General features: G+C 40.9%; 2 protein-coding genes across 2 annotated transcripts in view; both read right to left on the bottom strand.

Moving 5' to 3' along the window:
* pappaa (pregnancy-associated plasma protein A, pappalysin 1a) overlaps positions 1-27743 on the bottom strand; it is a 273947-nt gene that overhangs the window by 45561 nt on the left and 200643 nt on the right. The gene's annotated exons all lie outside the window — the stretch shown is intronic.
* LOC133638424 (uncharacterized protein K02A2.6-like) lies at positions 21725-25455 on the bottom strand. The gene is made up of 2 exons (XM_062031012.1): positions 21966-25455; positions 21725-21900 (listed from the first exon to the last, which is right to left on the bottom strand). The coding sequence occupies exons 1-2, from the start codon at positions 25011-25013 to the stop codon at positions 21862-21864; spliced, it is 3087 nt and encodes a 1028-aa protein (XP_061886996.1). The 5' UTR covers positions 25014-25455; the 3' UTR covers positions 21725-21861.

Below are 27743 nucleotides of genomic sequence, written 5' to 3'. Positions count from 1 at the left end.
TGTGAATGACTGAGCATTTCATAGAAGCTGCTTTTATACCCAATCATGGCACCCGCCTGTTCCCAGTTAGCCTGTTCACTTGTGGGATGTTCCAAATAAGTGTGTGATGAGCATTCCTCAACTTTCTCAGTCTTTTTTGCCACTTGTGCCAGCATTTTTTAAACATGTTGCAGGCATCAAAATCCAAATGAGCTAATAGTTGCAAAAAATAACACAGTTTTCCAGTTCCAACATTAAGTATCTTGTCTTTGCAGTCTATTCAATTGAATATTGGTTGAAAAGGATTTGCAAATCATTGTATTCTGTTTTTATTTATGGTTTAGATCCCCCTGATCAAGAACTCCCTTGATCTCTTGAGCAGCCTCAGAAACCTTGGGGTTGTGTTGGATCAGTCAATGTCTTTGGAGGGTCACTGTCGTCAACTGACCAAAAACTGTTTTTATCATCTCAGAAGTATTTCTAAAGTGAGAAATTTGTTGTCAAAATTGGATCTCGAAATGATCATTCACACGTTCATTTCGTCTCGTATTGACTATTGCAATTCTCTCTTCGCCCTTTTCAACAAGTCAACGCTAAAGAGACTTCAGACTGTACAAGATGCGGCTGCCAGACTTTTGACCGGTGCACCCAGAACAGCCAATATCACCCCCGTTTTATCCAATCTTCATTGGCTCCCAGTTAAATTCCGCATTGAGTTTAACATTTTAGTCCTGACATTCCTTGCGTTGGATGGTGGGGCCCCTCAGTACATCACTGATTTGTTATGTCCCTACTCTTCAGGGCGCAGCCTCCGGTCTTCAGGCCAGGGTCTTCTAAAGATACCGAAAACTAATTTTAAAACCCGTGGAGACCTGGCATTCCAGGCTATAGCTCCCAGACTCTGGAACAGTTTGCACCAGTCCCTTCGTGATCTTGACTGTGTTGAAACTTTTAAGAAACATCTGAAAACTTCTCTTTTTAGTAAAGCTTTTAGTTAATGCACCTTTTAACTATCATTTTTAATCCACTTTGTATCCTTTTTATGATGTTGCCCCTGTTGTTTTAAATTGAATTGTTGTTTTACTTGACCTATGTTTTGTACAGCGCTTTGTGATTTTATCTGTGAAAAGCGCTTCATAAATAAAATGTACTTTCTCACTTCTTACTTACTTACTTTATTTATGGTTTACACAACGTGCCAACTTCACTGGTTTTAGGGTTATCCCAGCTGACACCTTTACACTGCAACGTGTGTAATTTGGCCTTTTTGAATTAATTTTTTTTTTTTTTTGAGACATTGGATGATTTGTCAGTTTTTTAATTGATCCTCTTTTCGGGGATGACTTCTCTTGAAAGCAAGAGCCCTATTAATCTTGAATGTTTTCTGACACAAGACCGATGAGGTAGCGTAAGTGTCCTTAGAAGGTCACATCTATTTCCATCAATCTACCCGGCAAGTATTCCAATGTCGAAGTGATGCACGCCCATCAGATTGATGCCCGCAACGTCATGTGCAAATGTTTACCTCAGCGCTAATCAGAATGTCGCCGAACAATCGGTCTTAGCTTACGGTGTGTCAGTAAAGCCGCACGGGCCACTCAGCAGCTCAAGTAACCTTCGTGCCACCCCGGAAAACTGATATCCTAACAAGTGCACAATCAGCCCTCGCACAATAGGGGCTGGCTTGTGTGGAAGTGTGTCAATTTCTGGGAAACAACAACAACAACAACAACAACACACACACAAAGAGAGAAATTGTAAGACAAGTTCTACGGATAATATTTTGATCAAGGATTTTTGATGGATTAGCCACTATTTATTTGTGCGGTGGGGGTGGACTGTGGCTGTTTCCTGTTCTTAGCATGTCGGCATGACGTATTGAACAATTATAATCTTCCAACCGGCGTTAGCTCATACGTCAAGCTTCAAGAGAGCGATTGGTAGTGAAATGCAAAGAAATGTAACAAGAAAGGATTTAGGAGGGTATTAAATGTGCTTAAAGGCCTACTGAAACCTACTACTACCGACCACGCAGTCTGATAGTTTATATATCAATGATGAAATCTTAACATTGCAACACATGCCAATACGGCCGGGTTAACTTATAAAGTGACTTTTAAAACTTCCCGGGAAATATCCGGCTGAAACGTCGCGGTATGATGACGTTTGCGCGTGACGAAGTCAGAGTAACGGAAGTTATGGTACCCGTAGAAGCCTATACAAAAAGCTCTGTTTTCATTTCATAATTCCACAGTATTTTGGACATCTTTTGCAATTTGTTTAATGAACAATGAAGGCTGCAAAGAAGACAGTTGTAGGTGGTATCGGTGTATTAGCAGCGGACTACAGCAACACAACCAGGAGGACTTTGTTGGAGCGCTAGCCGCGCTAGCCGCGCTAGCCGCCGACCTCACCTTGACTTCCTACGTCTCCGGGCCGCCAAACACATCGGGTGAAGTCCTTCGTCCTTCTGCCGATCGCTGGAACGCAGGTGAGCACGGGTGTTGATGAGTAGATGAGGGCTGGCTGGCGTAGGTGGAGAGCTAATGTTTTTAGCATAGCTCTGTGAGGTCCCGTTGCTAAGTTGCTAAGTTAGCTTCAATGGCGTCGTTAGCACAGCATTGTTAACCTTCGCCAGCCTGGAAAGCATTAACCGTGTATTTACATGTCCACGGTTTAATAGTATTGTTGATTTTCTATCTATCCTTCCTTCTATCCTTTATTTTTTTGTTTCTATATGCAGTTAAAGCACAATGCTATCACGTTAGCTCGTAGCTAAAGCATTTCGCCGATGTATTGTCGTGGAGATAAAAGGCACTGAATGTCCATTTTGCGTTCTCGACTCTCATTTTCAAGAGGATATAGTATCCGAGGTGGTTTAAAATACAAATCCGTGATCCACAATAAAAAAAGGAGAGTGTGGAATCCAATGAGCCAGCTTGTACCTAAGTTACGGTCAGAGCGAAAAAAGATACGTCCATCACTGTCTCTCAAGTCCTTCACTGTAACGTTCCTCATCTACGAATCTTTCATCCTCGCTCAAATTAATGGGGTAATCATCACTTTCTCGGTCCGAATCTCTCTCGCTCCATTGTAAACAATGGGGAATTGTGAGGAATACTAGCTCCTGTGACGTCACGCTACTTCCGGTACAGGCAAGGCTTTTTTTTATCAGCGAGCAAAAGTTGCGAACTTTATCGTCAATTTTCTCTATTAAATCCTTTCAGCAAAAATATGTCAATATCGCGAAATGATCAAGTATGACACATAGAATGGATCTGCTATTCCCGTTTAAATAAAAAAAAAATCATTTCAGTAGGCCTTTAATTCAAACAATAAACTTCAACAAAACAAATAAATACAAACAATAGAGCAGAACATAATAGCTACCTGTAGTATAATTTATTTTATTTCTCCTACTTATAGTGTCTAACTAGCGACCAATTCATTTTCTAGACCAGTGATTCTCAAACTTTTTTCCACCAAGTACCACCTCAGAAAACACTTGGCTCTCCAAGTACCACCATCATGACCAACATTAAAATACAGTAGCATAGTAGGCCTACATATTCGTTAAAAACAAGGCAGAGGTTTTATTTAACGAGTATATTTAATACAGTATGTTTGGCCACTGTAACGTTACACACAGTTTGAATGGTAAGACTGTGTTTGAATATTTAACTAAGTGATTACTTGGCTTACCAATAGATGGAGCCTACATACCACAGTTTTGAGAATCGCTGTTTTGAAAGGATACCACAGAAGCAGTTCCAGTTCCCAAAACTTTACCGGTTATTTTGTCATTAAGAAGTTGGAGTTTACCCCGAGATGATTTCAACTAGTTAACTATATGTTTTCTGTATATATCATTATGTAACTGGGAAGCTGGAACCTAACCCTGTTGACTTAAGAAATGTTTCCACCAGGCAGTTTTGATATTCGTGTCATACATAGATAGGTTTTCACCAAAATAGTTCCAGGACTCATGACCAAAGTAGTTACCACTGTGTTTTATATATGGATTGTTCTGTCACTAGGAAGCTGGAACCTATTCCAGATAATTTAAGTTTTTTTTACACCAGACATTTCGGGTGCAAGTGTCAAAAATATATGCTGATAGGTTTCCACCAGAAACGTTCAAGTGCTAATTTATGAAGCTATTTACTAACAAATGTTCTAGATGGATTATATTCTGACTTGGATGCTAGAGCCTATCCCAGGTGATTTAAGATAGCTCTCAACAAAATGAGTTCTAGTGCTAGTGCCCAAACTCGCTAGGTTTCAATCATATACTTACCGATCTTGCCCAGACTACATAATCTACCAATTACATTTATATTCGGATTATATTAAAATGGAGCCTACCCCAGTTGATTTAAGAGGTTTCCACCAGGCAGTTCTGGTACTAGTGCCAAAACAGCTCCAGTGCTAGTGATCAAACTGGAACCCATCCCAGAAAACTTAAGTAAGGTTTACACCAGGCGGTTCTGGTGCTGGTGCCAACAATATATGACGATAGGTTGTCACCAGAAACATTCAAGTGTTAGTTTATAAAGTTACTGTATTTACTAACCAATTTTCTAGATGGATTATATTGTGACTTGGATGCTAAAGCCTATCCCAGATGATTTAAGATAGCTCTTAACAAAAGGAGTTCCAGTGCTAGTGCCCAAACCATCAGATATTTACCAATCTTGCCCAGACTACATAATCTACCAATTACATTTCTATTCAGATTATGTTGTCACCAAGAATATGGAGTTGAGTTGAGAGGTTTCCACCAGGCAGTTCTGGTATTAGTGTCATAAATAGATAGGTTATTGCCAAAACAGCTCCAGTGCTAGTGATCAAACTGGAACCCATCCCAGAAAACTTAAGTAAGGTTTACACCAGGCGGTTCTGGTGCTAGTGTCGAACATTATGTATATAAATTTCCACTCAGACCAAAACCAAACTAATTACCAGTCCATGTAATATACTGACTTCCTATGAGTCGGAAGGTAGAGCCTATCCCAGATGACTTAACATAGATCAGGGGTGTCAAACTAATTTTAATTGAGGGCTACATTGCAGTTATGGTTGTGCTGAGAGGGCTACTTTTAACAATGTATAACCCTGTACAGTATCTATGTAATACATTTATAACCATGTACAGTATCTATCTAATACATTTATAACCATGTACAGTATCTATCTAATACATTTATAACCATGTACAGTATCTATCTAATACATTTATAACCATGTACAGTATCTATCTAATACATTTATAACCATGTACAGTATCTATCTAATACATTAACAATCCTTTTTTTGACATAAGCTGCAAAAAAAATTACATTTTATTTTAAAAACTTGCAGCTCAGTCACCAGAATTTTACAGTACAAGCAGTGTTTTTTTACAGCATATAAAAACATTTAATAAATGGAATGGAATGGAGAAACAATACCACTGTTTTTAGCGGCAAAATTAAAGCAACAGAGCTGCCAGTTTTTTTTTTACTGTGAAATATTTTTGTTGTAGTGTTTTTTTGGATTGTTGTTTAATGTTTTAGTGTCTTACTGTATATGGAAGAAAAAAAAAACAGTAAAAAAGTTGATTTTACACTAAAAAACTCGGAATTTAACCGTAAAATCTATTGTCAATTTTACAGTGTACAATTTGATTGATCAATTGTTTTGAAATCATAAGTCAAGCAGATATTCAAGTACGGTTTTTATCATTTATTTTAACAAAAAATATTTTTGCAATACATGATAATATAATATATTGATAATATTGTATTTTAAAAGATATGTAATTGCATGCAGTACATGTTTTTTTTTATGTCAAAAGGGAAAGAACAAATATATTTAGTAAGAAAAGATTAAGCATTTTATTAAGGCATAGTAATTCCAGGCTTTTGCGGGCCACATAAAATATTGTGGCGGTCCAGATTTGGCCCCCGGGCCTTGAGTTTGACATAGATGCAATCCACATCAAAACAGAACAAATAAAAAAGGTTTGCTTTTAGCTCATAGTGTACAACATTTTTCAAGAGGGAGAATTAAGAAAATCAAGTAGATTATTTTCAAATATTTATTTTCCAAACTTCAGTCTTTGTGCTTTTTTTTTTTCTTTCAAATGAGTATACGGCTACAAAGTAAGAGCCAAATAAATTTTGGAGCATACAGTAATAGTCCAATCAAAGTCAACGAGAACTTGTGTTTCCAGAACGTCATTGAACGCACCACACTGCTACAGTAAGTCAAGACTCTCCAAAAGAAGTAAACCTGGTTAAGTATCCATTAATCCATTTAACTGCCTGTTTCTGTGCCTTGTTTTCTGCATGTAAAACTATAATTATCCCTCATAACAAGTGTTTCCTGTTAACATTTTTTGGGTGTCTGCAAACAATGAATTGGATCGACATCATTTCGTATTATCTGGACCGCATTAATAAGGAAAACCGAGGTAGCATTGTTGCTGCGATTCCTGCAAATTAGTTGGCTTGCGGTATGCTATTTGCAGGGATGAGAGCGAAATGCCGACTGTCATCCAAAACCTCAAGAGTTTTCATCCTCTTCTATTAAACATGTTAGACAACAGGAATGCTTAGATTTATAGCTATGCCAACACATCTCCCAACAAAGCTGGGAAAGTTTTATCATTCCAAACGTCCCCCCCTCTCAGACTAAATAAAGGGAAATCAACGTTTCTAACATTAATTCGTCAATCTGTGTTGCTTTTAAGGGTGTCCAGACGTAAACGTCACACAAGTTCTTTTGCAATAAAACCCCCTTGCTTTCTCTGCAGTCATTAATTTAAAGCTTTCATCTTGATCCCAGCATATGACACCGCATAACGCAGCATAACGGTATCAGGTTCACTCAAAATAAATAAACTCCGACCGTGTTTGGTGACTGGCGATGCAACACATGCAACCCATGTGAGCGTCTGCTGTAATAAAGCATAATTTATCTCTTTACGGGTGGTATGTTTACCGAAAAAGTATGCGTGCAATTTGCCTCAATGTGTGCGACTTCGAACACTATTTAATTATCCTGTGAACAGGAAGCTGGAGCCTATCCCAGCTGATTTAAGATGGGGTTTCCATCAAAGCAGTTCCAGTGTTGAAGCCCATATTAGCGACTGGTTCATTGTGGATTATTTTGTCAACAGAAATCTGCTAATTGTCCAGATTTAGTAGTCAATTTTCTATATGGATTATTATGTCGTCTGGAATGATAGTGCTTCAATGATAGTCCACAAATCTGCAGTCGTGACCATGGCGGAGAGGGTATACGTCTTAGGGGGCTAAAGTTTGCGTCACTGCTTTTTGCAGATGATGTGGTCTTGATGGCACCTTCGGTTCGTGACCTTCAGCTCTCACTGGGTCGGTTCGCAGCCGAGTGTTCAGCGGCTGGAATGAGGATCAGCATTTTCAAATCTGAGGCCATGGTTCTCAGCAGGAAACCGATGGTTTGTACAGTCCAGGTAGAGAACGAGACTCTGTCCCAGGTGGAGGAGTTTAAGTATCTCGGGGTCTTGTTCACGAGTGAGGGAAAGATGGAGAAGGAAATCAGCCGGAGAATCGGAACAGCTGGGGCAGTATTGCAGTCTCTCTGCCGCACTGTTGTGACGAAACGAGACCTGAACCAGAAGGCAAAGCTCTCGGTCTACCGAGCTATCTACATTCCTACTCTCACCTATGGTCATGAAGTGTGGGTCATGACAGAAAGAATAGGATCGCGGATACAAGCGGCCGAAATGAGTTTCCTCAGAAGGGTGGCTGGCATCTCCCTTAGAGATAGGGTGAGAAGTTCAGTCACCCGAGAGAGACTCGGAGTAGAGCCGCTGCTCCTTCGCTTGGAAAGGAACCAGCTTAGGTGGTTCGGGCATCTCGTGCGGATGCCTCACGAGCGTCTCCCTAAGGAGGTCCTCGTTGCACGTCCCACTGGGAGGAGACCCCGCGGCAGGCCAAGGACCAGATGGGGGGATTACATCTCCTCTCTGGCCTGGGAACGCTTCGGGATTCCAGAGGAGGAAGGTGCTAATGTTGCTCTGGAGAGGGAAGTCTGGGGGTCTCTGCTGGAGCTGTTGTCCCCGCGACCCGATTACGGATAAGCGGTTGAAGATGGATGGATGGATGGATGGATAATTGTCCTGTGTAGAGTAAGATGGTTTAGGTCTGTTGTTTCCACCAATTCCAATGGTGGCATCCAACCTAGTTGGGGTTTGTGGGGAATGCAAATATTTTTAAGAGTACTTTCTTTATTCTCAGTCATGTTTAAAGCAGCTAATATTTTCCCATGTGTACACTTTGTGCTTGTATCTTATGTCCGGAAGTAAACTTGTGTGCTTTACCTTCAAGACATTGGAATGTGTATTGGGAGTATGATGTATTCTCTTTTTACCTTATCTGTTTAGAACAATGAGGCTGTATTCCTTTCTGGGCAGGTGGGGGTTGTTTTCGTACTAAATAAGCCGTTTGATTTTTAGACCGCTTCTGGATGCCGCTATTAACGCACTGTGAGACTGGTCTCCTAAAACTTTAGTAAAACTTGATATTATTCCTATTCTGTCTTGATGGTCCTTCTTACTCAACATATATGTCATCCGAAAGAATTTGGGATTGAGCAGTGTCTTTTATTCCCTGAGAGGACGATTGGTCTAACGCAACAAAACTACAGTGCTCTTGCCCAAACGAGCTACCGTCCATTTTATAAATGGATTATTATGTCAAACTACTTCCTTAACGTAAATGACCGCCATAACCACAACACCAGGGGCAGCTCCACTAACCACGTTAAACCCAGATTCCGAACTAATAAAGGTCTTAACTCATTCTCTTTCTATGCCACATCAATGTGGAATGCGCTCCCAACAGGTATAAAAGAAAGGGCATTTCTATCCTCCTTCAAAACCGCAATAAAAGTTCACCTCCAGGCAGCTACAACCCTAAACTAACACCTTCCCCGGATTGCTAATAATCAAATGTAAACAATCAAATGCAGATACTTTTTCTTATGCCTTCTGATATCTCTCTCTCTCTCTCTCTCTCTCTCTCTCTCTCTCTCTCTCTCTCTCTCTCTCTCTCTCTCTCTCTCTCTCTCTCTCTCTCTCTATCTCTCTCTCTCTCTCTATCTCTATGTCCACTACTTGATGTCCATATCCTACCCCCCCCCCTCCACACCCCTGATTGTAAATAATGTAAATAATTCAATGTGATTATCTTGTGTGATGGCTGTATTATGATGATAGTATATATGATAGTATATATCTGTATCATGAATCAATTTAAGTGGACCCCGACTTAAACAAGTTGAAAAACTTATTCGGGTGTTACCATTTAGTGGTCAATTGTACGGAATATGTACTTCACTGTGCAACCTACTAATAAAAGTCTCAATCAATCAATCAACCAAAAACCAGGAGGCTGGAGCCTATACAAGCCGAATTAAGGTAGGTGTACACAAAAACAAGTCATAGTTCTAGTGCTTTAACTAACTAGGTTTCCACCATTTCCAGGGCTAGTGTCCAGACTAACTCAATTTCCACTCGAGAAGCTCCAATGAGTTTACAAGTCAATTTTCTATACGGATTATTACGTCACCAGAAAGATGGAGGCTGTACCAGCCAAATATGGTAGGTTTCCACCAAAGCAGTTTTGGTGCTAGTGTCCAAACTAGCTAGGTTTCCTCCAGAGAAGCTCCAATGTTAGTGCCCGAATGAGCTACGAGTCAATTTTCTACAGGAATTATTATGTCACGGAAAAGATGGAGCCTACATTAAGGTAGGTGTACACAAAAACAAGTCATATCGCTAGTGCTTAAACTAGCTAGGTTTTCACCATTTTCAGGGCTAGTGTACAGACTAACTCAATTTCATCCAGAGAAGCTCCAATGATAGTGCTCAAATGAGTTTACAAGTCAATTTTCTATACAGATTAGTACGTCACCAGAAAGCTGAAGGCTATACCAGCCGAATTAAGGTAGGTTTCCACCAAAGCAGTTTCGGTGCTAGTGTCCAAACTAGCTAGGTTTCCTCCAGAGAAGCTCCAATCTTAGTGTCCAAATGAGCTACGAGTCAATTTTCTACAGGAATTATTATGTCACAAAAAAGTTGGAGCCTATACCAGCCACATTAAGGTAGGTTTCCACCGAAGCAGTTTTGTGGCTAGTGTCCAAACTAGCTAGGTTTCCTACACAAAAACAAGTCATATTGCTAGTGCTTAAACTAGCTAGGTTTTCACCATTTTCAGGGCTAGTGTACAGACTAACTCAATTTCATCCAGAGAAGCTCCAATGATAGTGCTCAAATGAGTTTACAAGTCAATTTTCTATACAGATTAGTACGTCACCAGAAAGCTGAAGGCTATACTGCCCGAATTAAGGTAGGTTTCCACCAAAGCAGTTTCGGTGCTAGTGTCCAAACTAGCTAGGTTTTCTCCAGAGAAGCTCCAATGATAGCATCCAAATGAGCTACGAGGCAATTTTCTACAGGAGTTATTACATCACCGGAAAGATGGAGCCTATACTAGCCGAATTAAGGTAGGTTTCCACCAAAGCGGTCCCGGTGTTAGTGTCAGACTAGCTAGGTTTCCTCCAGAGAAGCTCCAACGATAGTCCCCAAATTAGCTAGGAGTCAATTGTCTACACAGATTATTACGTCACCTAACAGATGGAGTCTATGCCAGCCAAACTGAGGTAGGTTCCCACCAAAGCAGCCCCAGTACTAGTGCTCGAACTAGCTTGGTTTCCACCATAGAAGCTCCCGTGATAGTGCCTAAACGAGCTTGTAGTCAATTTTCTATATGGATTATTATGTCGTCTGGAAGCTGAAGCCTATTCCCGCCCACTTAACTAGGTTTTCTCTAGGGAAGCACCAATGATAGTGCCCAAATGAGCTACAAATCAATTTTCTACTCAGATTATTACGTCACCTGAAAGCTGGAGTCTATGCCAGACAAACTGATGTAGGTTCCCACCAAAGCAGTCCCGGTGCTAGTGTCTAAACTAGCTAGGTTTTCTCCAGAGAAGCTCCAATGATAGCATCCAAATGAGCCACGAGGCAATTTTCTACATGGGTTATTGCATCACCGGAAAGATGGAGCCTATACTAGCCGAATTAAGGTAGGTTTCCACCAGAGCGGTCCCGGTGTTAGTGTCAGACTAGCTAGGTTTCCTCCAGAGGAGCTCCAATGATAGTGCCCAAATAAGATAGCAGTCAATTTTCTACTCAGATTATTACGTCACCTGAAAGCTGGAGTCAATGCCAGCCAAACTGATGTAGGTTCCCACCAAAGTAGTCCCAGTACTAGTGCTAAAACTAGCTTGGTTTCCACCATAGATGCTCCCGTGATAGTGCCTAAACGAGCTTGTAGTCAATTTTGTATATGGATTATTATGTTGTCGGGAAGCTGGAGCCTATCCCCGCCCACTTAACTAGGTTTCCTCCAGGGAAGCACCAATGATAGTGCCCAAATGAGCTACAAGTCAATTTTCTACTCAGATTATTACGTCACCTGAAAGCTGGAGTTGATGCCAGCCAAACTGATGTAGGTTCCCACCAAAGCAGTCCCGGTGCTAGTGTCTAAACTAGCTAGGTTTTCTCCAGAGAAGCTCCAATGATAGCATCCAAATGAGCCACGAGGCAATTTTCTACAGGGGTTATTACATCACCGGAAAGATGGGGCCTATACTAGACAAATTAAGGTAGGTTTCCACCAAAGCGGTCCCGGTGTTAGTGTCAGACGAGCTAGGTTTCCTCCAGAGAAGCTCCAATGATAGTGCCCAAATAAGATAGCAGTCAATTTTCTACTCAGATTATTACATCACCTGAAAGCTGGAGTCAATGCCAGCCAAACTGATGTAGGTTCCCACCAAAGTAGTCCCAGTACTAGTGCTAAAACTAGCTTGGTTTCCACCATAGATGCTCCCGTGATAGTGCCTAAACGAGCTTGTAGTCAATTTTGTATATGGATTATTATGTTGTCGGGAAGCTGGAGCCTATCCCCGCCCACTTAACTAGGTTTCCTCCAGGGAAGCACCAATGATAGTGCCCAAATGAGCTACAAGTCAATTTTCTACTCAGATTATTACGTCACCTGAAAGCTGGAGTCGATGCCAGCCAAACTGATGTAGGTTCCCACCAAAGCAGTCCCCGTGCTAGTGTCTAAACTAGCTAGGTTTTCTCCAGAGAAGCTCCAATGATAGCATCCAAATGAGCCACGAGGCAATTTTCTACAGGGGTTATTACATCACCGGAAAGATGGAGCCTATACTAGCCGAATTAAGGTAGGTTTCCACCAGAGCGGTCCCGGTGTTAGTGTCAGACGAGCTAGGTTTCCTCCAGAGAAGCTCCAATGATTGTGCCCAAATAAGATAGCAGTCAATTTTCTACTCAGATTATTAAGTCACCTGAAAGCTGGAGTCAATGCCAGCCAAACTGATGTAGGTTCCCACCAAAGTAGTCCCAGTACTAGTGCTAAAACTAGCTTGGTTTCCACCATAGATGCTCCCGTGATAGTGCCTAAACGAGCTTGTAGTCAATTTTGTATATGGATTATTATGTTGTCGGGAAGCTGGAGCCTATCCCCGCCCACTTAACTAGGTTTCCTCTAGGGAAGCACCAATGATAGTGCCCAAATGAGCTACAAGTCAATTTTCTACTCAGATTATTACGTCACCTGAAAGCTGGAGTCGATGCCAGCCAAACTGATGTAGGTTCCCACCAAAGCAGTCCCCGTGCTAGTGTCTAAACTAGCTAGGTTTTCTCCAGAGAAGCTCCAATGATAGCATCCAAATGAGCCACGAGGCAATTTTCTACATGAGTTATTACATCACCGGAAAGATGGGGCCTATACTAGACAAATTAAGGTAGGTTTCCACCAGAGCGGTCCCGGTGTTAGTGTCAGACGAGCTAGGTTTCCTCCAGAGAAGCTCCAATGATTGTGCCCAAATAAGATAGCAGTCAATTTTCTACTCAGATTATTAAGTCACCTGAAAGCTGGAGTCAATGCCAGCCAAACTGATGTAGGTTCCCACCAAAGTAGTCCCAGTACTAGTGCTAAAACTAGCTTGGTTTCCACCATAGATGCTCCCGTGATAGTGCCTAAACGAGCTTGTAGTCAATTTTGTATATGGATTATTATGTTGTCGGGAAGCTGGAGCCTATCCCCGCCCACTTAACTAGGTTTCCTCTAGGGAAGCACCAATGATAGTGCCCAAATGAGCTACAAGTCAATTTTCTACTCAGATTATTACGTCACCTGAAAGCTGGAGTCGATGCCAGCCAAACTGATGTAGGTTCCCACCAAAGCAGTCCCCGTGCTAGTGTCTAAACTAGCTAGGTTTTCTCCAGAGAAGCTCCAATGATAGCATCCAAATGAGCCACGAGGCAATTTTCTACATGAGTTATTACATCACCGGAAAGATGGGGCCTATACTAGACAAATTAAGGTAGGTTTCCACCAAAGCGGTCCCGGTGTTAGTGTCAGACTAGCTAGGTTTCCTCCAGAGAAGCTCCAATGATAGTGCCCAAATAAGATAGCAGTCAATTTTCTACTCAGATTATTACATCACCTGAAAGCTGGAGTCAATGCCAGCCAAACTGATGTAGGTTCCCACCAAAGTAGTCCCAGTACTAGTGCTAAAACTAGCTTGGTTTCCACCATAGATGCTCCCGTGATAGTGCCTAAACGAGCTTGTAGTCAATTTTGTATATGGATTATTATGTTGTCGGGAAGCTGGAGCCTATCCCCGCCCACTTAACTAGGTTTCCTCCAGGGAAGCACCAATGATAGTGCCCAAATGAGCTACAAGTCAATTTTCTACTCAGATTATTACGTCACCTGAAAGCTGGAGTTGATGCCAGCCAAACTGATGTAGGTTCCCACCAAAGCAGTCCCCGTGCTAGTGTCTAAACTAGCTAGGTTTTCTCCAGAGAAGCTCCAATGATAGCATCCAAATGAGCCACGAGGCAATTTTCTACAGGGGTTATTACATCACCGGAAAGATGGGGCCTATACTAGACAAATTAAGGTAGGTTTCCACCAAAGCGGTCCCGATGTTAGTGTCAGACTAGCTAGGTTTCCTCCAGAGGAGCTCCAATGATAGTGCCCAAATAAGATAGCAGTCAATTTTCTACTCAGATTATTACGTCACCTGAAAGCTGGAGTCAATGCCAGCCAAACTGATGTAGGTTCCCACCAAAGTAGTCCCAGTACTAGTGCTAAAACTAGCTTGGTTTCCACCATAGATGCTCCCGTGATAGTGCCTAAACGAGCTTGTAGTCAATTTTGTATATGGATTATTATGTTGTCGGGAAGCTGGAGCCTATCCCCGCCCACTTAACTAGGTTTCCTCCAGGGAAGCACCAATGATAGTGCCCAAATGAGCTACAAGTCAATTTTCTACTCAGATTATTACGTCACCTGAAAGCTGGAGTCGATGCCAGCCAAACTGATGTAGGTTCCCACCAAAGCAGTCCCCGTGCTAGTGTCTAAACTAGCTAGGTTTTCTCCAGAGAAGCTCCAATGGTAGCATCCAAATGAGCCACGAGGCAATTTTCTACAGGGGTTATTACATCACCGGAAAGATGGGGCCTATACTAGACAAATTAAGGTAGGTTTCCACCAAAGCGGTCCCGGTGTTAGTGTCAGACTAGCTAGGTTTCCTCCAGAGGAGCTCCAATGATAGCCCCCCCCCCGAGTAGTCAATTTTCTATATGGATTATTATGTCGTCTGGAATGATAGTGCTCCAATGATAGTCCCCAAATTAGCTAGGAGTCAATTGTCCACACAGATTATTATGTCACCTAAAAGCTGGAGTCTATGCCAGCCAAATTGAAGGAGGTTCCCACCAAAGCAGCCCCAGTACTAGTGCTCGAACTAGCTTGATTTCCACCATAGATGCTCCCGAGATAGTTCCTAAACGAGCCAGTAGTCAATTTTGTATATGGATTATTATGTCGTCAGGAAGCTGGAGCCTATCCCAGCCCACTTAACTAGGTTTCCTCCAGAGAAGCTCCAGTGCTAGTGTCCAAACCAACTAGGTTTTTCACCAGAAAAGCTCCAGTACTGGTGCTCAAATGAGCTACCAGTCCAGTTTTGGTACAGATGATAATGTCAGCAGTAAAACGGAGCCTATTCAAGCTGATTTTGAATATTCCAGTTAGCTTCAGCTGCTCAGCCTGGGGATGTAAACATGCAAAGTTCCTGAAAGTGAAGCAAATAAAAAAACATGGCATGTGATGACATTGTTTTCGCCATGAAATGAGTCAGTGTGGGAAGCAACTATAGGACGTATAAGTGCGTCTATGCGTGTAACATTTGTGAGAAGTTTCCCTTCCTTTAAAAACTTTACAGCTGACTAGCGCTTCTCCAGTAGCAACTTTAACAATCCTTGGCCAACTCTGCCTAATTCAAGCCAGGCAGCCTATTAGACAAAAGAAACAACAGAGCGACGGCGTCTTCATTCAAGCCAGAACCTTTTCTCATAAAACACATAAAAGTATGGCAAACACTGCAGTATAGCTTCGACTCCATTAATAAGTCCTATGGAACATTTTTGTTTTCAATGGAAACAGCCATAAGTAAGTCATTGTTGCGTTTACTATTTCGATGATTTACGCAATAAAAGAGCAAAGAAAACTGATTTTCGGATTTAGGTGCATATTGTACTATAAAAATAAAAAGGACTCCCGCTTGGCAATTTGGCCCAGGGTGACTTGATGTTCAGCCAACTACTATTAAAAGAATGATTTGTGAGTGTAAAAGCAGTAACATCAAAGTTTGTGAATGACAAAATCCAATAAGCATTTAAGCCCTGGCAACAATACCAGCTCTCATTGTAACCAAATAAATGAGAGAAGTTGGTTATATAATCCGCAAACAAGTCATAGACGGCTATTTAGGCGATTTACGGGACACAAATTTGCAACTTTTATGCTATGTTGTTTTGTAGTCCATCTCATTTAGGGAAGGTTTTTAGGTTTTGCTTACTGGCGTTAAAAAAAAAAAAAAAAAAAAAAAAAGTGAAACCCTGTGCAGAAATTCTATCACTTCCTGGCAGGAAGACAAGGGCGATGAGGTTGAACTGAAGTTGTTTTCCTGAGTTATACTTTTTAATTAATGCCATCCAATTTGGCCGGTGCAAAGACGAGGGTCAAAGGATTTGGATTCCGAAGATTATATCAAGAATCCAGAAGGGTTGCTATACAATACCCGACAGTAAATAATAACCTACTAATATTTCACTAATATTAGTATAACATAATATACTTTTATTATTACCGGTAATACATATTATAATATGGTAGTAATAATGTAGTGTAGTATAATGTTTTTTTTCTGGTTATCTGTAAAATATTAGATGTTAGACTAATATTGATGCAAAAATATGTCATATTGAGCAATATAGATCAGTGTACAGTACATACCATTAGCATAACAAGGAGGATACAATGAAAAATAATAAATGCAGAAATAAATAAAAAGTTTTTCACACTTTTTTTAAATTTTTTTACAGTTTTTGATTGAAACAAATAAGTACAATTGATATTTATTAAAAAAAAAGGTAAAGAAAAAAGTACATCTGATCACCCAACTTTTTTGTTTGTCTTATATTATTAAGTTATAAGGATGGATATATTGCCCATATGTGTTTGTGTTTTGGGACAATAGAAGTACACTAGAAACTATATTATAATCTGGCTCATTTACAGTATGTGAATCAGATTGTTCATCAATCTGCATTGTCCTGGATAAATAAACTATTTACATTCTGACAGTAAATATATAACTTTTCATTATGTTTTTCTTCTGCTACTATGTATGCAACAATATATTTTCCCGATTGTGAGATTAACCCTTGTATTATGTTAAGGGTCAATTTGACCCATTTCAGTTTTTGTGTTGATCAAAGTACTGGTTATCCTTTCTTTTTCTTGCTGAAATTTGGTGACTTTTCCTCATCTAGGGTCATGAACTGGTGTGTAAAATCTGGACACTTTGATGTGTAGTGGAATGTCTTTCTAGAGTTGTATACAAAGATGATGTTGCGGGTCATTTTGACCCAGACGCTTTGATGTGGGTAAACAGCTGTTCAGATCCAAAAAAAACATGTTTCTATGATGTACTTTTTACTTTGATGTACAATTGTTTGTAGTTTGATTGCCTCTGAGACCCAGAGCCAGGGGGGTGAAGAGAGGGAACTTTCTCACACTTGTCCTTGTCACTGTTCTCATGTCATCTCTTTGACAAACTCACCAAAAATGAGCTCCAGAATGATGACATCTGAGGAGGCTTTATCACTGATTTTTAACTGGGATAGTGATGTAGAGGAAGAGATTTCAGAAACAGAGAATTTTTCAGAGACAGAGGACAATGTTATTGCTGATCCAGATTGTCAATTTTCCTACAATGAGGAGGATTCAGAGGACGAGTCTGCTGTTGTTCCTCCAACAGATGAAAACCAAGGAATGCAGCAATCATCATCCACAGAAGGGACATGGGCATCTAAGGACGGTAATATAAAATGGTCAACATCACCACACCCAAGCCGAGGCAGACTATCATCTTCCAATGTGATCAAAATGATTCCCGGTCCTACAAGATTTGCTGTCACACGAGTTGATGAGATTCAATCAGCATTTCAGCTCTTCATATCCCCACCAATAGACAGGATTATACTGGAAATGACCAACTTGGAGGGGAGACGCGTGTTTCAAGAGAAATGGAAGCCACTGGATCAGACTGACTTGCATGCTTACATTGGAGATGTGTTATTAGCTGGAGTGTACAGGTCAAAGGGAGAAGCCACTGCAAGTCTATGGAATGAAGAGAATGGAAGGCCAATGTCTCTGGAGACATTCCACATGATATCTTGTGTGATCTGCTTTGACAACCGCGACACCAGAGCTGGTCGACGTGAAAGAGACAAACTAGCTGCGATCAGAGATGTGTGGGATAAATGGGTTGAAAATGTACCTTTGTTGTACTATCCTGGTCCCCATGTTACTGTAGATGAGCGCCTTGTTCCATTCAGGGGGCTCTGTCCTTTCCGACAGTACATGCCCAACAAGCCCGCCAAGTATGGCATCAAAATATGGGCAGCCTGTGATGCAAAATCCAGCTATGCATAGAATATGCAAGTATACACTGGAAAGCTACCTGGAGGAACATCTGAGAAGAATCAGGGGATGCGTGTGGTGCTGGAAATGAGTGAAGGGCTGCAAGGTCATAACATCACATGTGACAATTTCTTTACATCCTACCACCTTGGAGATGCACTTCAGAAGAGAAAGCTGACCATGTTGGGAACAGTCAGAAAAAATAAGCCAGAACTTCCCACCGAAATTCTGAAGATGCAGGGCAGACCTCTGCATTCCTCAATATTTGCTTTCACTGAGAAAGCAACAGTTGTTTCATACTGCCCAAAGAGAAACACGAATGTTCTTCTAACGAGTACAATGCACACAGATGCATCTCTGAGCACAAGAAAAGACATGAAGCCACAAATGATCCTGGATTATAACTCCACCAAAGGAGGAGTTGACATACAGCTGCCAGCGCAAGACAGCCCGTTGGCCTTTGGTGATTTTCTACAACATTGTGGACGTGTCTGCTTACCCCGAGAGGACAGTAAAACAAGTACCTCTTATGTGAAATGCAAGAATTACATCTGCAGAAAGCACACAGTAACATTATGTCCATCATGTGGAGAGCATTGAAAATGTTGAAGAAAATTTGGAGAACATTGAAAATGTTGAAGTTCGCTGGGATGAAGTTAAAGTTGAAGTTAAAGTATTTCTTAAATATAGTGTTGGAATTAAAAATGTATTGTATGTCACTTTTCTAAATGTTTATATAACCTAAAATAAAGTTGTTATTGGTTTAACCTGTTTTCTTGACTGTTTTGAGTGCATTTACACAGTACGGGTCAAAATGACCCGCAACATAATCAATGTTATTTTTTTTCAACATAATACAAGGGTTAATAAAAGTCCATCTATCATACCAGAGCCAATATTGGTATTGGGACCTGTATATTATTTCTAGTATGTGTATATATATATATATATATATATATATATATATATATATATATATATATATATATATATATATATATATATATATATATATATATATATATATACATATATATATATATATATATATATATATATATATATATATATATATATATATATATATATATATATATATAGTACAGGCCAAAAGTTTGGACACACCTTTTCTTTATTTTCATGACTATTTACATTGTAGGTTGTAGGTTATATATATATATATATATATATATATATATATATATATATATATATATATATATATATATATATATATATATATATATATATATATATATATATATATATACTACCGTTCAAAAGTTTGGGGTCACATTGAAATGTCCTTATTTTTGAAGGAAAAGCACTGTACTTCTCAATGAAGATAACTTTAAACTAGTCTTAACTTTAAAGAAATACACTCTATACTCTATACATTGCTAATGTGGTAAATGACTATTCTAGCTGCAAATGTCTGGTTTTTGGTGCAATATCTACATAGGTGTATAGAGGCCCATTTCTAATGGTACAATGTGTTTGCTCATTGGCTCAGAAGGCTAATTGATGATTAGAAAACCCTTGTGCAATCATGTTCACACATCTGAAAACAGTTTAGCTCGTTACAGAAGCTACAAAACTGACCTTCCTTTGAGCAGATTGAGTTTCTGGAGCATCACATTTGTGGGGTCAATTAAACGCCCAAAATGGCCAGAAAGAGAGAACTTTCATCTGAAACTCGACAGTCTATTCTTGTTCTTAGAAATGAAGGCTATTCCACAAAATTGTTTGGGTGACCCCAAACTTTTGAACGGTAGTGTATATATTGTATATGCATGTACAGTATATACATAGTTGATATTAAAATTATACAGATAAAACCTGATACATCCAAGCCTCATTTCTATAGAATTGCCATTGAACTCACTTGTATTAGAAACCATATGATAGTCTAAACATTGCCTGTAGAGTTAATAAAGGTTTTATGATAGTAACAGTCCACCTCTGGATTGGATTAGTTCCTATGATAACCAGTCGGAATGTATGGTATTCAACCTCAGAGTTTCCATTATAGTCCAGTTCACATTTCCTATAAAATTCTGAAGAGAACATGTTGTTCATATCTAGAGTACGGTATGTGTGCATGTGGAGATCCACTGACTGACTCCCAACTCCTAGTGCCCTTTAAAAAAAATGATGTTAGTGTCAATGTGGCTGCTAAGAGCCCTTGAATCTATATTGGACGTAATGGCCTTCGGGACGCTCCACGGACTGAATGGAACCTATACACTGGCCCCTCGCAGCACACACATACATTTACAGGTCACAGCGACTTAAGAGGGTCTTTTGGCCACACTCTGATAAGGAGTCGAGGTGAGTTGATCACGGCTGTAAAGCAGCTTGCTGAGCACTTTTCTAGTTGGCGTGCTGTACTCCATGGCAGACAACAAGCTCATAAGGCCCATTAAAGGGAATGCCTACAAAAAAATGTGTGCTATCCGTCCTGGAAGTGCAGTGTACACCATGTTCCCTGGCCAACCTTGATATGGACGACAACAGCCAACGTCTTATGTCTTTTTGAGAAATGTTGAAGATCTAATCACATTTTGTGGACAAAGTCATAGTATTGTGATGTAAAAGTTGTCATAAAATAACCGACAAAAGTCTGGATTTTAGAGAATTAAGATGTGTTTTTAGAAAACACCTCAACTCTCATCTGCGCAGGCTTCATCAGTTCATGCTCATAAACTTAAATTGGTCAGATGTAGGGTCGTACGGTATACCGGTAGTAGTATAGTACCGCGATACTATTGAATCATTTTTGGTACGATACTGTATAAAGAATGGCTCAGGGACACAGAGAGGTAGCGTTGCTGTCATGTTTACTAGTCATTCAGGAAGTAAGCCCCAGCCCCAAAGCACCCTGGGATATGTAGGCATAGCCTACCACTACACCTCCCCTTCTTAGTTCAGCAACAACATATTCAAACACAAACTAATAAGCAAACTTATTCAAACATTTTAGATGAACTTAGACCACTGTAAATGAATAACTCTGACATAGTATTACAATCATCTTTCGCTTACACTTCTTTTTTTTTTTTTTTTTTTTTTTCCACAAACAAGAACTTGAAATACTTTAGAGTTCTACAAATCAAGTCTCTCAGGAGCCTTTGTCACTCTGCCTGACCTGGTGACTTGTGGTTGTCCAGGAGGAGTACCTGTGGCTCTGAGGTGGATTCTGTTTCTCCTCAGAACGCCCCTGTCAGTCTCTACCAAGTATGACCTTGGTGTGTGGGCATTTCCCAATACAGTCCCAGGGGTCGCTTCCGTGGTGACCCACACTTTCTGTCCAGACGGGAGCTCTGGGAGCGCACGGGAACGGTGGTGGTGGTTGTAGTTTGCAGCTTGCTTGCGTCGCCCTTCCTCATCCTTCTGGCGAAACTCCTGCAGCTCGGGCCATTTAGGGTCCAGCTTGCTTGAAGGCTGCGGCAGCGATGTGCGCAGGTTCCTCCCCATCAGCAACTGCGCTGGTGAGAATCCGTGCTCTAGCGGTGTGGCTCTGTATGCCAGTAGTGCCCTGACTTGGTCAGTGTCTTTTTCCCACAGCTTCTTGACAGTTTGAACAGCACGCTCCGCTTCACCATTCGCTTGTGGGTAGCGAGGACTGCTCGTGACATGTGTGAAGCTGCACTCTTTTGCAAATGCTCTGAATGCCTCCGACGAAAACTGGGGCCCATTGTCAGAAACCACGGTCTGTGCGTAACCATGATGACTAAAAGCATCTTTCACAGCTCCAATGGTGGCCTCAGATGTCGTAACTCTGAGCTCTGCCACCTCGATGTACCTAGAAAAATAATCAACAATAAGCAGGTAAGTCTTTTTGCTCCATTCAAACAGGTCCATCCCCACCTTTTGCCATGGGCGATCTGGTACTGTGGTCTCCATCAGCGGCTCTCTGTACTGGATTCTATATTTTTGGCACGTTTCACACTGGTCCACTGCCTCTCTGATGTGGGCAGTGATTCCAGGCCACCATACCGATTCCTTGGCTCTAGAGCGACATTTGGAGATTCCTTGATGACCTTCGTGAAGTTTAGTCATGATCTCCCTTCTGAGTGCTTGTGGTATCACCAGTCTCTCGCCTTTCATGAGAAGGTCATCTGCAAGATACAGGTCTGCTCTGACCTTCCAGTAGGGGGCAACGTCTGGCCTCAGCGTGTGTTTTTCCGGCCATTCTGTCAGACAGTAGTGTGACACTGTTTTGCATGTTTCATCTGCTTGTTGTGCCCGTTTAATTTCTTCCAATCGTGTGTCTGTAGCGGGGAGTGAGGACACAACTGCATTCACAAACACCTGGACCTCTCTTTCAAGTTCCAAGTCACCAGGTGACATCTTGTCCTGAAGCGGCGCTCTAGACAGCGTGTCTGCAGTGATGAGGTTTTTCCCTGGGACATGAACAATGTCATAATCATACCTCAGGAGTCGCAGACGAAATCTCAGAACCCTTGGTGGCAGATCATCCAAACCTCTGGTGCTCAACAGTGGGACCAGGGGCTTATGGTCTGTCAGGAGTGTGAAGTGTAGACCCTGCACGTAGGAGGTCAGTCTTTCGCACGCCCATGTTGCTGCCAGCGCCTCCTTTTCAATCTGCGCATAGCGCTTCTCTGTATCTGTCAGTCCTCTTGAAATAAACGTCACTGGTTGCCATGAGCCATCAGCCTGTTTCTGCGTGAGAACAGCACCTATTCCGTATGCTGATGCATCTGCTGCTACTTGAGTCTCTGCTGCATTTGAATATTTAGCAAGTGCTGTCGGTGAGCTCAGTCCTTCTTTCAGCTTTTGAAAAGCAGTCTGTTGAGGTTCCCCCCAGACCCACTCATTTTTCTCCCTCAGTAGGTCTTTCAGGGGCACGGTGACAGTAGCCAGTTGTGGCAAGAATTTGGACAGGTAATTTGCCATGCCTATTAGGCGGCGCACATCCTCCGCGCATTCAGGCTCTGGCATCTGAAGAATCGCTTTTGTTTTGTTTGGGTCGGGCTCGATGCCTTTTGCCGAAACCTTGTGACCAACAAAGATCATGTGCTCCTTAGCAAACTCACACTTCTCGTTCAAAGTGAGGCCTTCCTCCTGCATTTTCTGGAGCACACTGTGCAGTCTTTGGTCATGTTCCTGTCTGTCACGGCCATACACAAGAACATCATCTGCATGACACAGCACGCCCTCAAAATCCTCCAACATTTGTGACATCCTTCTTTGAAAATGTTCTGGAGCGGATTTGATCCCAAAGGGCAGGCGGTTGAACAGATATCTCCCAAAAGGAGTGATGAATGTGGTTAATGGTCGTGATTTTGGGGTTAATGGGATTTGCCAAAATCCAGATCGAGCATCTAGTTTTGTGAAAACCTTTGCCTCTGACATCATCGCAAGTGTTTGGTCGACGGAAGGAAGAATATGGCGTTCTCTTTTCACTGCTTTGTTTAGCTTTGTGAGATCTACACAGATCCTGAGTTTGTCCTGCTTTGGTTTTGGAACCACTACCATTCCAGAGCACCAAGCCGTTGGTTCTGTCACTTTTGATATGACTCCCATAGTTTCCATTCTATCCAGTTCTTCACGCACTTTCTCTCTCAGTGGCATTGGGACCCGTCTGGGTGTTGAGAGAGCATAAGGTGTCGCTCCTTTTTTCAGCTCTATGCGGTACGGCTCCTTCAGCTCACCAAGCCCATGGAACACCGCTGGATACGCTGCTTTGAAATCTGTTTCAGGCTGTGTCGCTGTGACAGCCTCTGCTCTGTGAACCAGTTGCATGGCCTCTATGGCTGGTAGTCCCAGAAGTGGTTGTGTCAGTCCTGCCACAACATAAACATGTTGGTCTGTAAAGAGGCCTTTTGCCAGCATTTTCCCCTGGAAACAGCCCTTTACATTCAGGGGGTTGCGTCCCGGTCCAAACAGTTTCTTAAGTGGTTTCTCCAACTTGCCATCTCGTGTTGGTTTAAAGACACTTTCCGGTATGGATGTCACGTCAGCTCCTGTGTCGATTTTAAAATTAATGGCTTCCCCGTTGAGTAGTATATTTTCCATCCAAGGCCTTGTAGTCTGTGTTTGCACCTCACCTAGAAAAGCATAGTCCTCCTGATCATTGTCACCGTCTGACTGGCACTCTGTGACTGTGTTTACTGCTTTCCCTCTGAAACAGGCCACTGCATAATGTCCAATTTTGCGACACTTGCGACATTCTACATCTTTAGCTGGGCAGTCTTTCCATGCATGTCTGCGTCCTTTTCCACATCGGCCACACTCTTTTTCTCCTTGAGTGTCTGACCTTTGGCCTTTGTTTGAGTGTTGAGGCTTTTTCCCCAGGCGCTGAAACCTTGTCTGAACAGCATCTAAATTTATCTTGGAGTCTCCTTCTCCAGCAGTGTTGTACATTAATGTCTGTTGTTTCTTAACAGTTTCACTTTGTCTCACTCTTTGTATTGTCTTCACCAGGGTCAATTCTGAGTCCATCTGTAGCTGTTCTGACAGCCTCCTGTCATTTATTCCAACCACAATTCTGTCTCTTATTAGCTCTTCCTTCAGATCTCTATAGTTACAATGTTCTGCTAACTTGTGCACAGTGGTGATGAATGCTTCTGCACTCTCTCCATCTTGTTGGAACCTCATGTTAAACTGGGCCCTTTCAAAAATCACATTGTGTTTTCCCACACAGTGCTGCTCAAATGCTTCTTTAACTGTATCATACTTCTTTTTGTTTTCATCAGTCAACGGTAAAACTGCCAAAATATCATCTGCTGCATCTCCCATAGCATAGAGAAGTGAATTCACCTGATACTCCTCTTCTTTCTCTGTTAATCCAGATACAACACGAAATCTCTCAAACCTTCTGATCCATCTTGGCCATCCTGACGGATTTGAGAAGTCAAATGGTTCTGGGTGTGATATTTGTGTAGATGCCATTGTATATTCCCTTAGTTGTCGATCAGGAAAGGTTTGTGTAGCTCAGCCAAGTCGCAGGCTTTTTTTTTTTTTTTTTTTTTTTTTTAGCTTAGCAACTTTTCTTCACTTATCTCCGTTTTTATTGTCAGCACTGAGCTTCCTCCAGGCTATATTCATGAAGAGATAACATCCACCGCTTCACAGGAGTATAAAGTTATAACTTTTGAGTTCTTTTTCACTCTCTGACACCATGTATAAAGAATGGCTCAGGGACACAGAGAGGTAGCGTTGCTGTCATGTTTACTAGTCATTCAGGAAGTAAGCCCCAGCCCCAAAGCACCCTGGGATATGTAGGCATAGCCTACCACTACAGATACCATCTCTGAAACTTACCGGTCCCGCAACCCCCCGCACCCACGTCGAAATCACGTTGTGGCATTGCTGGTTTACGAGCAGAAGAGCATGTTCGGCGGCACACAATCACAGAGTACTAACAAGCAGACACAGTGTGTAGACAGAAAAGGGAGAACGGATGCATTTTGGCCTAAAAACGAACGATGAAGGTGAAGTTATAACACTGAAACGCCCTCAGGAAGAGGTGCTTTAAGACATTGCTAGCTAGCTAGCGGCTAACGTCCATCCGCCGTCTGCAGTGTTTTAGCTACTTCTAAATCACTAATCCTCGCCTCCATGGCGACAAATAAAGTATGTTTCTTACAAGTATCATCCCTGCAGGACTAGGAATAGCTAAACATGCTTCACTACACACCGTAGTTCACCAGAAGCAAAATGTAAACAAAGGCCATTGGCATCCACTGTAATGATATTAAGTATTAGCACGAATCGAGTCGATACTACTATGATTACGTCGATATTTTTTGGCTTCACAACATTTCTTTCGTTTTTTTAAAATGTTTATTATGTTTATAAACTCAGGAAATATGTCCCTGGACACATGAGGACTTTGAATATGACCAATGTATGATCCTGTAACTACTTGGTATCAGATTGATACCCAAATTTGTGGTATCATCCAAAACTAAAGTAAAGTATCAAACAACAGAAGAATAAGTGATTATTACATTTTTAACAGAAGTGCAGATAGAACATGTTGAAACAGGAAGTAAGCAGATATTAACAGTAAATGAACAAGTAGATTAATAATTCATTTTCTACCACTTATCCTTAATAATGTTGACAAAATAGTATAATGATAAATCATACAATATGTTACTGCATACGTCAGCAGACTAATTAGGAGCCTTTATTTGTTTACTTACTACTAAAAGACAAGTTGTCTTTTACGTTCACTATTTTATTTAAGGACTTAACTGCCATAAGAAATATACGTTTAATGTACCGTAAGATTTTTTTGTTAAAATAAAGCCAATAATGCACTTTTTTTTTGGTACCCTTTATTTAGAAAAGTACAGAAAAGAACCGAAATAATTTTAGTACCGGTACCGGTGACCAAAATATTGGTATCTTTACAACACTAGTCAGATGTAATCCTAAGAATCTGAAGTCATATTACGAAGAGAAAATAAATTCACTACATGAATACAGTCAGATTCTTAAAATAAAGTCATAATTAATCTAATTTTTCACCTGGATGAACATCTCTGCAGAATTTGGGGAGATTTTAAAGATGGAAAAGCTCTTCAAAAATCAGTTATTTGGCCTAAGAATTGTTTTTACAAAATCATTTTTAAAAGGGCAGTCGGACTATTTGCAACTGGTTTTCATTAAGCAGGCATGTTTTGATCACTTTTTACAAGCAAGATTCACATAACAACTATTCCACTTATTTTTTTTACAGAAGGATCCGACCATGGAACAAGGAAGAGAACTTTAAAAATATGTTTTTTTTTGCAATACATGTATCAAAGTTTGTGCTGATTTTCTATTGTTGTCTAAGATCACAAAAAAACAAACATTTTGCAAATCAGAATTTTATCCTAAAACTTGGGTCATGAGCCAAGGATGTACCCATTACATTTTGGTGTGGGTCCAGTTTTTGTTTTAACAATTGACGATGTTCCAAAAAGGAGTATTTTTGGTCTATTTTTCCAATGAATTATGCATGTTCTGCGTTTGAATGTCTTTCAAAAAGTGAATGGATGACAATGATACTTACAAATACACCAGGTCCTTTAAATGACCTAGTATTTAAAAAAAAACAAAAAAACAACAATAACGCATGAACTCCACTGTCATTTTTTCCTTCCACACCACTTTCCTGCCTTCCTGAAAAGCACATTTTCCATTTTGGTTAGAAGCGATCATGTTAATGTCATGGTGGTCATTTCTGGGTGTTCTTCAAAGAGGAACTCGTCCTAGGGAATGTCTACGATTTCCGAGTCCTACGACTAGATATGACCAATCTAATCTAAGTATGAACTGAAGAAGCCTGCTCCAATGAAAGTCAAAACGTCTTCTGAGACAAACTGAACAGACCAGCTACGATCGATTGAAGGCTCTGAGAATTTAACAATAACCTGGATGAATGGCACCAACACACATGGAAATAAGCTTGAATAGTTGGGAATTTAACTTCAACCATTTGATAATTATACAGTATGTTCTTTTAATTTGGTAGGAACTGGACAAAATGTGTGTGACGAGTTACACGTTGAAGAAAATCTTGGACCACTGTAACCACATTGGTAGATCCATGCATTGACATTTTACCTTGCTATCAACCGTAGAACCCTGGAGTCCGCACTTGTGATTTACATAATTAAGGTGTTC

Source organism: Entelurus aequoreus, linkage group LG21 (genome assembly GCF_033978785.1).
Source record: "Entelurus aequoreus isolate RoL-2023_Sb linkage group LG21, RoL_Eaeq_v1.1, whole genome shotgun sequence".
Taxonomy (NCBI): Eukaryota; Metazoa; Chordata; class Actinopteri; order Syngnathiformes; family Syngnathidae; genus Entelurus; species Entelurus aequoreus.
The sequence above is the reverse complement of the archived record's forward strand: the minus strand, read 5'-3'. Positions and strand labels throughout refer to the sequence as shown.

Bases quoted from the DNA above. Each gene is read 5' to 3' on its own strand.
- LOC133638424 (XM_062031012.1), bottom strand. From the start codon at position 25,013: ATGGCATCTACACAAATATCACACCCAGAACCATTTGACTTCTCAAAT. The intron at 21,901-21,965 runs GTGGGGATGGAC...TTATTTTTCTAG, and splicing joins CAGATCGCCCATGGCAAAAG to GTACATCGAGGTGGCAGAGC.